General features: G+C 41.2%; 1 protein-coding gene across 28 annotated transcripts in view; it reads right to left on the bottom strand.

The window, feature by feature from the left end:
* The window catches only part of RBFOX2 (RNA binding fox-1 homolog 2), a 176946-nt gene that overhangs the window by 22420 nt on the left and 142000 nt on the right, over nucleotides 1–12526 (bottom strand). For 22 of the 28 annotated variants that reach the window (XR_011337422.1, XR_011337423.1, XR_011337426.1 and 19 more), the window contains 4 exons: nucleotides 5901–5993; nucleotides 3086–3146; nucleotides 603–656; nucleotides 374–466 (listed from right to left, as the gene is read on the bottom strand). Coding sequence is in view for 18 of the 28 variants with exons in the window: in XM_069856669.1 (XP_069712770.1) it covers nucleotides 374–466; nucleotides 603–656; nucleotides 3086–3146; nucleotides 5901–5993 (301 nt within the window). In the remaining 10 variants the exon portion in view is untranslated. The remainder of the gene's footprint in view (nucleotides 1–373; nucleotides 467–602; nucleotides 657–3085; nucleotides 3147–5900; nucleotides 5994–12526) is intronic. The other 6 variants (XM_069856714.1, XM_069856737.1, XM_069856723.1 and 3 more) reach the window with 3 other exon arrangements.

Raw genomic sequence — 12526 nt, 5'->3', positions numbered from 1 at the left:
AGGTGCATGCCAGTAGTGGTCCTGCACACTTGCGGTTTAACAGCATGTATAATATGTACTTTAGGGATTTGTCTGTTTGGTTTCTTTGATTTCAAAAGGGGTAAGGGGGTAAGGGAATGGCCTGTTCCTCACCCTCCCCTCCTCCTTGTTCTGCAGCCTCCACATCACTCAGAATGACCCATTCACCAGTACAGAAACACTGCAGATGAACAAGTTACAGCCACTGCACTGCATACTTTGGCTCAAGGTAAACTCATTCCCAGCGAGATCCATCCTTTCAAGTATATATTATACAGACTGGAGAGAAGAAGGGTAACAGGTCATCGTTAACTCAAGCATAGTAACAATACAGGGACCAACGGGGACTACTTACTGATTAAAGGAATGTAAGTGTTAATACCCCCCCTTCCTGACAGGGGCACTGCGGCGTCATTGCCCAGCGAGACATCTGCTTGAAAGCTGGACGCTAATTTAATTTTAAAAAGAATAAAAAAAAAAGGAAAAAAAATGTAAAAAGGTTATAAAGAAACAGCAGATTGAGAACATAAACAAACACCACTGTAGTTAAATGGCAGAAGTGGAAGTGTCTACTTAAGCTCTACCTGCATATAACTCAGGGCCGTACACCGCTCCAACCACAGGACTCAACTTCCAACCTGAAACAACAAAGACTGCAGTGAATGCCAAAATCTACACCAAGAGAAGGAGCGGGCAGTGTGGGTAGGGGGAACGGTCTCTTGTGTGCGCCCCAGCTTCACATGCACAGCTCTTTCCAATTTCTGCTTCGCCTCAATCCCCCTTGGTGTAGATGGAGGCCAACTGCCTTTTTCTAATGGCAAGTTCTAGGTAAAGGTCACTGTATCAGTGGGAACAGCAAAACATTAGCTGATCCACAGCATGGCAGAGGTGCCACTACAGGAAAGCCAACTACCTTATATGCATATTCACCACAAACACCATGCAACCCTGCATTCTCATCATGAACCTTGCTACCAGCTCCTCCCTGCTTTCATCAGGGACGCTGTGGATCCAAATGGCTCTCTAAAACCACCAACCTGGACTGTCATCCCAGGCAAATCAATTTATAACCTTAAATTCTCAAAACATCCTTCTGCCTTATTTGCTAGCTATCTGCTAAAAAGAAACAGCATCTGAATTTCCTCACTAACTGTATCACACGACTATGGTGCAGAAAAGCAGTTCAGTCTATTCATCTCACATTTTCCCCTCTCTGTCTTATTTTAGTATTTCCTGTCTTCTTCATGCTGCTTGTCAGGTGAAAGCCTTCCCAGAGAATTGATTTTAATATCATCTGGATAATTGGCAAGAACTGCAAATCATTAACATAAAACCTACAAGAGAACAGTGCTTCAAGAAATCATTACTGGGGTATGAGAAGGAACACATTTCCCAGTCAGATCTAGAAACATATCTGTCTTGCCCCCATCACTTTCTACGTGGGTAGAGATGCAAGGGGTGTAAAGCTAACATCAGATCTGAGCTGGCCTCCACAAAACATTCCTTTCAGGAAAGATCTCAGCTGTTTAGCTAGGAATCACACAGGTATTTTTATTTAAACAAAACCATACCCTTCCTCTGTCCTGGAGAGTCCTGATGCACTTACTGCAATTTAACACCTCTAATCAGCATACAAACCTTATGAAAAACTTTGTGAACTGCAGTCCATCAACATCACCTCTTCACCTGCTCGCAGAGTATCAACATGAGATGCAATGCCCGCTCCCTCCACAAAACTGGGCATGCTGCTGCTTGCCCTGCCCACCTTGATGGCAAAACACTCAAGTGAATGGTGGCAGTGAGAGGACTGTGATCAACCCTCAACTTTAATAACAGTCATACAACCACTTATCAGTATGCCTTAAGCCTAGCCTGACACTAAATACCTTTGCAGAGCTTTAAAGCTGGTTTTAAATTGCGGGCTGCGAAAGCAAAATATTGCTGCCTGTAATCAGGGTTTCACAAGTGGTTGCTAAGTAAGCCAAGTTTTATTACCAAACAGTCATACACATTTTCTCCCCTTGTTTTCAGGACAACATAACACGGCTGCAATGCCTTTTACTACAAAATCTCCTGGTTCCTTTCAGACACCCAAGACTTATACTCCTAGCATTTCTGACTGGTCCTGTTACCCCAGTTCTGTAACCAAAAAAAAAAATTGCCAAGAGTCACATAACAAGTCAGTAGCAGAGTGACAAACTGAATTCATATCTTCTGATATCCGAGTCTTAGGTTGTAATCAAAATGGATTCTCACACTAGCAACTACCTGTATGCAGCTTCCTGTTTTGTTGAAACTGTTTGGGAACATTTTCAGACCACATTCAGAATTTTTTTGCCTGTTTCAGGACCAAGACTCAGACTCAAAATCTGTATCAAAGCAGCATTCAGTTCTACCAGGAGAAGAATGACTTTTACGCTATATATGCCTATGCAATGAAATTACTGCAAAGACAGAAGAACCAAGATATCCTGACAAAACAGGATCCTTCATTACTCAAACAACTTGGTCTTTCTCTGTTCAGGTTCACTGGAAAATGACTGAACACAGTAACAGTCTGTAACAAAGAGAGCAAACAAGCAGCGCAATGCTTCTGTTATGCCGGCTGCTTGTGGACAGCTGTACTTTCACAGTTAGAGCCTAAACAGAGATATATCCAATTACGTATCTTAAGTTATACTTCTGCATGCATATTTACATATCCACATGATGGCAATGAGACTCAGGAGTACTGCACAACCCACCGTACAGCATCAGCTTGCAATAGCAGCAAGAAACCCATCAGTCCTTGGTTTCTTTTCCCAGCTTGGCCACATCTGGCATGTCACTGCTCCTCTCTCCCTGCTTCTCTGCTTCTCCATTTCTCTCTCTGTAACACGGCATTCCTCCATAAATGCCTAAGAGTTATACTGAAGGAGAATGCTATAAATCGGGGTTTGTGGGGCTTTGTTAGTTTCTTTTAGGTTTTGGTTGGTTTTTTTTTGGTTCTCAGGAGAAGCCACGACTTTTCTCTTTTGTCTTCCTTCAAACCTCTCAGATCATCATCAGAACAAACAGTCTCTCTTACCATTTGCATAAGGTGTGACCATCTTCTTATTGGTCATCACTCGCGCTGTGGCATTGTTAACCTAAAAGTAAGAAAGGGGAGGGGGAGGAGAGGGAAGGAAGCATAGGATATTAGGGAAAATGATGGAAAACTCTCAGATACCACACGCGCACACACACACACTATACTTCTCTGAGCAAAAAAAAAATTAAACAACTAATTTTACAAGAATGCAATCTTTAAATTACTTTTAACGGTTGTCATTTAATTATATTATAAAAGTTACAGCTAAACATGGCATTTTAAAATTATGCATTAAACAAAAGGCCAACGAGAGTAAAGTGCAGATTCTCCATCATCCTGCTACCCCCCTTGGCACATGCTTAGTTTCAGCTCATCAACTGAAAGGGCAAAACATTGTGGAGTTTTTGTCCAGGTTCTGGTCAAGAGACAGCAATAATTTCTGCAGCCAAGGGCAGGGGAACAGAACCAGGTAATACACAAGATGACTTGTTATCAAGCTCACTGCTGGGATTGGGGCCCAGCAGGTCGCTGGCAGGATTACTTTTAAAATAGAACAAGGCAGCCTGGAGTCCATCAGCTTCAGATTTGAACTTCCAAAGCTTGGGGAAAGTTCTGGAATGCCACCAAGCATCTGGATGGCCCACATTGACCACTTTTCTCCCTATCATTTTAAAAATCTTTTTCCAGATTATTTTCCTCTTGTCACACATCTCATGGAACAAAAAGAAGGAATACATAGCAGTAGACTCTGGGCCCTTTTTGGTTTTACTGTGCCCTCCACCCTCTTTACAGAGCTCTGCGTAGTTCCAAGCAGTTTGATTGCTCAAGCACATAGGGGTGTTACCACAGAGATGGTGCTAATAAAGAAAAGATGGACCAGTTTGGAAGCCAAGTTACTGCAGCCCCGTGTCAGTCAGCCTCAAAGTTCTTGCAAGGAGGGTGAAGTCTTTCTACAATGTGGATAATTTATCAAAACTCAAGCCAAATAAAAACAGGGGCCAGAGTGGAGAAAGGAAAAAAAAAAGGCTATAAAAATAAAAGCTGCTCTTGGCCCTTAAGACTTACTGATGGTGAGCTTACACAGGGTGAGGAGTCTGGAGCTACATTTACTCTCGTTTCAGCCCCAAAACAATATAAACATTACACATTTAAAAAGAAAGAATGGGAAACAACAGTGATGAGACTGAGAGCATGCAGTTAAACACACACAGATAAAAGAAAGAAAAAAAAACAACCACAATTGATTCACAGGGTGGGGAGGGGAGGAGGGAGGAGATAGGGTCTTCACAGACAATCATTAAGATGGAGCGAGTGCCTGAAATCAGCTGCTACAGCAGAGTGCAACACAAGCACTTAAAGGAAAAATTGCCAGAACCCATCAGAAACCACCAGTCAGCAAAGAGACCAACAGCTGCATTTAACTGAGTAAAGAAATAAACCAGGGAAGGGGGCAGAGAGAGAAAGAAAAAGAGAGAAAACAAACAGTAACAGCTACAAACAGGTCTCAAAGAGAGAGCAGCAGAAAGAAGGGGCAGGAGAGAGAGAAGAGGAAAATGGGTGCATTAATAAAAACCAGCCAAACTGGAGTTCAGTAACTCTGAGTAAGATGTGCAAGGGGAAATCACCATGAAGTCAGTAATCAAACAGCTCAGACTGCTACAAAACGATATGTACATCCAAAGTCCAGGCGGCATTACTCAACAGCATTGAAAATAAAAGGGGGAGAAGGAGGAAGGAGGTGGGTGGGGACAACAAGTCAAATCACATTTCGTAGTGTTAATGTGAGATGGCAGATGGATTTTTTTCTTTCTTATTTAATTTTGGTTTTTTTGTAATTTTAAGAAAAATTAAAAAAAAAAAAAAAAGCTTCTTCTCTAGCGCTTTTGTTTCACTTACCGCCAACTCGTACCATCGCCAGCATTGTGTATAGTTACCATGGAAAGAGTGAGTCAAGTGAAGGGCCCTAAACGCTAAACCATCGAAAAGGGAAATAAAAAAACAAAACAAAAAAAAGGCAAAATATGCAGACATCTTACTCAAAAACGGTGGCTTTTTGTTTAAATATTTGTATTTTTTGTTTTTCTTTTTTTTTTTTTTTTTTAAAAGAAAGAGGGATAGAGGGAAGACACCAGTTAGCCTTCATCACAGTAAAACACACCAAACTGGTCAACACCAGGCATGCCCAATATATGGCCATGTTGGCCAGCCAATGTTTAACCCTTACCCCCCTCCAGTGAGAGCTAGAAACTTTAAGGATTAGCTTCCACTGAGCCGACTCAACTGCAAACAAGCCAAGAAATCAGCAGCATGTACAGCACAGCCCTCTTGGGGCTTCTGCCCAGTGTCTTCCCTCCCACCGCGGGCATCATCTCACAGTTGCGTGAAGGAGAACTGGCCTCAGAGGAAAGAGAGGATACTGGCTGGCCCCCTGCTTTCTTTTTTTGACACAGAGTTAGAAGTCGGACAGTACTCTTTCAGTTAGTTTTGTTCAGGCCTGGTAACAGGAAATCGGAGCCTCGCAAACTGAAGCAAAGGAAAAAACAAGACAGTAGAAGGGCAAAAATTCGGAGTGGGTGGGGAAAAAAAATAATAAAAGAAGAAAGAAAAGAAAAAATACCCAAAACAACAATAAAAATATTCCATAAGGGGTGTAAACTTTTATACATTTCAGTGCAGGGAGGTGAAGGACACAGACACAAACACACACGCACACACAAGACTGGGATCCAAATGTGAAATAAGTGAGGCAAGACACAAAAATAAATCAAAAGCATAAATATAAAGAAGAAATTGAATTACTGAAGACATGCACCTCGATTTTACGGCCCTCTACCACGGTGCCGTGTAATTTCTCCCTGGCCCTGTCTGCATCAGCACTATTCTCGAAAGTTACGAACCCGAATCCCTGCATGCAGCGGGAGAAGGGGGGAAAACATGCACATCGTTATATATTGAAATACTGATCTCTAGGTAAATAGAGAAAAAATATCACAGTATGAAATCGACATCAGCACAACTCAGCAATAACCTCCTAGAGTCACATTGTTGGTTCATGCATGTTTCATAAATGAAAGAAATTAAATTTGATAAAATAAAGGAACTGTAATCATATTAAGAAAAAGAGTAATTAAAACCAAAAAACATAAAAGCAATTGAGGCCAGACCAAAAAAGAAGTACAAAGTTACTCGAGACAATTTTTTCGTTTTGGTTTGTTTTGTTTGTTTGTTCAAAGACATCAAACCCTGCTCTAACATAGGCAAGCTGGTCAAGCCCAAGCAGGGTTTCCCTCCCCTCACGCACGCCTTGCAGGACCCCCCGCCCACCCCAGACACGGTACAGGACATCGACACTGAGCAGCACTTCATTCTCTTGAGAAACTGCTACGAGAGTGAGCAGCGATCTGAGTTCATGCCTGGCACCAGGAACTCTGCGAAGCTTTGGGCAAATCAGGCACTGAACCTTGTCTTTCCCACCTGTAAAATGGAGACAATAATCATTACCTACCTTAGAAAACTGTTGAGAGGAAGGGCTGTTTGTAAAGCATCCCTTGCAAGCTCTTCGGGGCACAACTCATGTCTAATCCTATGCCTGTAACTTCTCTAATAATGCATGGGGCCCTGGAAATAAGCAGGGCTTCTAGGTGACACCAACAATTAAACATTACTTAATGTAAAGATTTAGAGTATCGCATATTCTAGTTTCAAAGCTTTCCTATCTCTGAGTATTGTTTTAGACTTGAGTATAACACCTGAATACTGACTCATCAGTAAAGCCAGGTTGTCTGACACTCCTGACCTACTGCTACCTTCCCTTCCTCCCTTCTTGCTTAATGGCTTTGTTCTGTGATGGCAACCTCTGCACTGTGGATAGTAATAAATCTCTGTCTAGTTGCACCGTGAATTTTGAGAAAAATTGATGTTCCTTCCTTGGGGCAACCACAAAGGCTTAAGGACTAAAAAAATGTCCTTTTAGTTGGCCGAATTTAGATTTAGTGCATCCATGAAGGCAAACGCGATACGCCTGTCCTACATGCTCATGCAGCTGCCAATTCATGCAGTCGCGTAACAGGGCAGGGCTAGAGATCATGCTTCCTTCCACAAGAATGAGTGCACTGACATTAAAATGGAGCCAATGTGACTAAATGAATTAGGATTTTAACTAACAAACGATATCTTACTACAGACAACTGTGATGAGATATTCTTCAAGCAATTACAGGGAGTAAGGCCAAACAAAAAACCCTGTTGCATTCTGCATTTAGGGTATCTTAGGAATAGGAGTCACTGGCTCCTGTGGCTTGGTATAAAGCAAATACCAGCTTAACGTACAGAGAGTAATCTCTGCTGGCTCCGATACCCTCAGGAGCAGGAAGCTTGCATTTGATGCAGTGGAAACTCGTGATATTAACTGAAAAGTGAGGTGATGTGGGTGACATACAGCTATGCCTTGTCAGGGAAACAGCATGCTAGCCTTGCAGCCCCCTCCGTGCAGCTCAGGGTCGATATGCATGGACTGGACACCCCTCTCCAGAAAAACAGCATCTTCATTTCTAGGCACTGTTTGCCACAAGGCACAAGCAAACCATTATTCTTCAAGTGCTTTTTAAAAGGTCTTTATTATTCTAATCTCAAAAAGCTCAACCCGTCTGCACTTGTTGGCCTTTATTATCCACAGCTAGGTTTCCAGCACAAAACTCTTACACATTTGTAAAATGGAGAGGTTTTTCCTCTCTCTTTCTTTCTCTCTTTCTTTCTCTCTCTCTTTCTTTCGTTAACCTTGAACAGCAGTAACAGAAGAACTTCGCCAGGTACTGCAACATCGAGATCAACAACAGCACTCTTTTGGGCTCCAACCCAATAAGCTAAAGCTTCAGAAAATTTAATTTCTCCATCTATAAGTAAAAAACTACATAAATAACAAATTGATGCCTTTTTCAGAACAGCTTACAAGTCTTCTGTTTAAATTAATTAAAACTGGAGCTACAAGAAATCGAGGCCAATAAAATAGCCCAACCAAATATAACTCAAATATGTTGCAGGGAACCAGGGTGAGTTCGAGGGATATAATAGCAAAGCTGATTATGAAGGGACAGGGTATCGTGTCTGCTTCAAAGAACCCCTACAGAGAAAGCTAAGACTGAGAAAGAGAGCAACACCTTTCCCTCTAGTTCTATATAATGGGGAAAAAGCATCTTTAAAAGGCTGTGGGAGGAGGAGAGGTAAAGATTGCAACAGGAATCTCTATTTCCCTCTTCTCTTTTTACATTAAAATTTCTGTTTGTTCTAGACAAGCCTGTGGAGACCAAATGAAATTTGTGTCTTCGGTGATGATGTGAACTGAAAGCTGGAGAGCAGAGGGAAGGTAACTTTTTAGACATTAATCTGTGCAGGCTAAAACCAAACTAAGAGTATTTTAATTTACATTTGTTTGCAATTAGTGAAGTCTATGTGGGATTTTAAAAACCCATATTTAATTATCATTAAATATGATTAAACTGATTAGGAATTTTCAGTATTTTTAATAAGTTAACTCAAGGCAGGGTACAATCCACACGTAGACTACATGAAAATAACTAACAACATGAATTAAAACAGAATTAATCTGATTCTGAATAACGTAATTAACTAACTACAATTTTTGGTTTGCTTGTGCAACTCTCTCTGTTGAGAACCATTTACCGTTAATGCTGAATTAATGCTTTACATAGTTGAATATGGTAGAGTCAGTATATGTGCCCCCTTGGTTTCTTCTTAATGCACCTCTTACACATTCAGATTTTCATCAGGAAAAATAGGTGAGCCATGCTTGACACTTCTGCTGTTTTTAAGTTTAAAAACTAGCAATTATATATACATATTTTTTATTTGGGAGACAACAGAAAGCATATACATATACTTTAAATTCCTTCTCACAGATGACCTGTAAAGAATAGGGATTAATTTATACAACAAACAATTCTCAGTTTTCCTTCCCAAGATTGTCTTGCCCTTGAAAAAAAAAAAAAAAAAAAAAGGAAAGAAAAGAAAAAGAGGTGGCAGATGTCCAATATTTACTAGCTTAGCTTTATAGCAGGTACTGGTTTGCTCCATATTGGTAGTATGGAGCCAGAGGAAGGGAAGATGCAATCCTGGGTAAATGAAGAGCTAAGGTTTCTAAAATTTAAATTAAACAAATACATTGTGTCTAATGTATAATGTTATGATAAACAAGGCTGACATTTTCAATAATTCCTCTCCACCAGCAACTACCAGGAACTTCTCCCAAGTAGAAAATAAGTTTAAGCCTCAGTGTACCCAGCAAACACTAAATAACCCCAGCAAACACTTTTAGGACTGGTGAGTAATTTGCAGTGCCAGACTAGTCCCTTTTTACCCAAAGGTTTATTGAAAGGGCCTGAAGAGATCGAGTAACTGCCACCCTTTTAGTCTGGCCTCAGACTCTGCAATAAATAACAAGCAACATGATGAGCAGTGAAAAAAAAATAATAAATGTATATATATATAGTATTCGAACGTTTCCATCTCTGAAGAATGAGAAAGAAAATTTACCATGTAACCGTAAAGGGAGAAATCAAAAGCAGACGGTTCTCCTGGGTGTGGCCAGAACACAGAAATTAAACAAAAAAACAACAAAAAATAAAATAAAGTAAAATAATAAAAAAAAAAGAAAAGAAAACCAAAGGAAACTAAACAGAGCCCCTTGAAATCCATGCATTGTTAACCCTTCATTTGTCACAGAGTTTAGACCAGTCACCTCAGCAGCAGCATCTTTGCCTTGTACCACTGGAGCACGCAGCCAGCAACCGGCCTTGCTGTCGTCTGCTGCGCATGTTTTTAATCAAGGGTTTTCTTTTGGTTTTATTTTTTTTCCTTATTTCCACAATAAACAAACTTTTAGGAGCCCGAAAAAATGGCCAATGAGACAGCATCTTAGGCTACCTGTTTCCAAGGCATTTGGAGATAGCTGGAGGGTTTTACCTATAATCCACCTGAGATGAGCAGGACTGAATGCACCAACAGAAACATCGCACAAAATTCAGAAACACATTATTCAAGTTACACGCACAAATACACTTTAAATTGGTGAGGGAATTGGTGTAAACCAAGCTGCTACTGATTCAACAGGTCTTTGAGCTCCTCCTCACCCCTGTGCCGCATGCTGAGTGCATTAAGGCACATACACATAAGGTACCTATTTCTCTGTGTCCCTGTGCAATCTGGTGAGCCAGATGCAGGAATTACTCTGGCTAAAAACCCATAAACGTATCTTAAAAAAAAACTCTGCAGGGTTATTCTTATACTGGATCATTCCCCTAGTCTGGTTTGTTGTGTTGCTCCACTGCCAATCCCTCCTGCCAAACCAAGGAGGGGGCAGAGGCCCCAAGCGAATGGCAGGAGCCCGTCAATACCGCTGCTCAGCAAGAGCTTGGGGCTTCAGAGCAGACCCAGCCAACTCAGGGCAGGAGCTTCACAGCCCCACGTTTTCCCTGCCTGCATGCTCCTCCTCCTCCCCTCCATTGATCATGGACCTCACTGTGTGGTCTGTGAGGTCAACTGGCTAAAGTGGCAGAGAACAAGCTTGCTTCCCTCTCTCCCTGCTGCCATCAGGTTTTTGCTAGTTTAGCACACTGCACTGAACTCCCTACGCAGTGAAACGAGCACTACTAGGAAGGTGCAATAGGAGCAATCCCCAGCTTATGCTATCAAGCCATCAACTTCAGCCTTAAATAAACCAGTTCAGTGCACAGACTTACGTAACTCATTAGTAGTATCGCAGAGCTAAGGCATAAAACTGCACTTCACTGAACTAGGATAAAGGGGGACAGGTCATGTCTCCTTCATGCCAATGGCATTATAAAGGGATTTGGTGACCAGTAACACTGGTCGCTGGTACTTAATTTGTTATTAAACTTCTTTGTGTTAACAACACTATTTGTATTTCTGGTTCAACTGATGACTTCTGAACAAAAATTATGAAAACAGAATTAAAATGAAACCAAGACCTCCAATTAATTTTATGTAACAAGGGGTTGTATCTATTTCACTGAGTGGAAACTAAGTCCAAGAGCAGCTCAACTCAAAGCACCTAATCCATTCAAAGAAGAAACAAATACGCATACAAACACAGAGTCTTCTAGGCATAGTTATCAAAGCCCAAGTTCATATTCTTATCTTAACCTACAGTTAACTGTGAACATAAAAAAATCTTAAGTGTTTCCTCACAGCTTTCTGCACAAGCCTTTAGTTAGCACAGGTTTACTTACAAAACTGCATTCACCAACAGATGCAACTTCCTTGTGAAGACAAGATGTAAGCTACTACACAGACAATTTTTTAAGTGAATGTGAAGTGCTTCTATACACTCTAATCCTATACAAGAGCTTGAAGATCTAGGTCTCCCAAGTGGAAGGCAGTGAGGGACACAAATGTACGCTATCCTGAAGCCATGAGCTTGCAATCTGCACTAACATGAACTCTTACCATTTAAAAGTCTAAAAAAACTGCTCCCGCTTCAGCCAAGATTTTGCTGTGTGCTTACGCACTCTCAGCCTCTGAATGTCATCAAGGGCACATCTTGGAATGCCACATGGTATGCAGATGATGAGCAAAGAGCTTGGATTCTCTTCCCCTGCAGCTTTATGAATGCCACAGGGTACTCATTACGCAGACAGACTGCATTAATTCCACAAATATGTCCACTTGTTCAGTTCAGCACAACAGTACCAAAATATGCATCTAGAGGATGCATCTCTACTAATAAAAGGAGCAGGAATCCTGTCTCTTGGCTTCCTCTGGAGGTGTTTTATTCACGGTTCAGCGAAGTGCATGGTAAACTGCAACCATGAGCAGAGTGCTATTTAAAGGCACTTGTACGGGTCAAAACTAGAAATGTAATGGTAAACAGGATAAATGAAACAGCTAGTTTCCTGGAAGCAAGCACAAAACCCCAAACACATCAAGGGAAGACTGATGTCATTCTATTAAACCAGAATGAAATAAAATGAAATTCAGTGGACATTTAAAACTTGTATCTTGTTTCTCATATGTAGCAAAGCAATACCAGTGTGAGGTCTACCAGGGCCCATATAATCTTACTAAACAGATTGAATTTGGGCAGAAATCAAGTTAGGAAACAAGAATTCACATTATTAACTGCCTCTTACTCTGCTGTAATACAGAAAGGCAACAAACAACATTTCCTAAGCCAAATGCAAGAATCTGAGGTGCAAAATGGCTGTGATGGACACACACGGCTCTCCTTTTTGCTCACCAAGCCTCCTAAATACATAGAAGTCCTAAAGATGCAGCTGGTTTGATAAAGTTTCCCCAGGCTGTCAAAGAAAACTGCCTGGTCATCTCAGGTGGATTCAAAAGGAAGAATGCAACCTGCACACTTCTTCCAGTCCCTCCTACCAACCAGCACTGGAGAGATCCCAGT

The sequence above is a fragment of the Phaenicophaeus curvirostris genome, chromosome 1, assembly GCF_032191515.1.
Source record: "Phaenicophaeus curvirostris isolate KB17595 chromosome 1, BPBGC_Pcur_1.0, whole genome shotgun sequence".
NCBI classification, from domain to species: domain Eukaryota; kingdom Metazoa; phylum Chordata; class Aves; order Cuculiformes; family Cuculidae; genus Phaenicophaeus; species Phaenicophaeus curvirostris.
The sequence above is the reverse complement of the archived record's forward strand: the minus strand, read 5'-3'. Positions and strand labels throughout refer to the sequence as shown.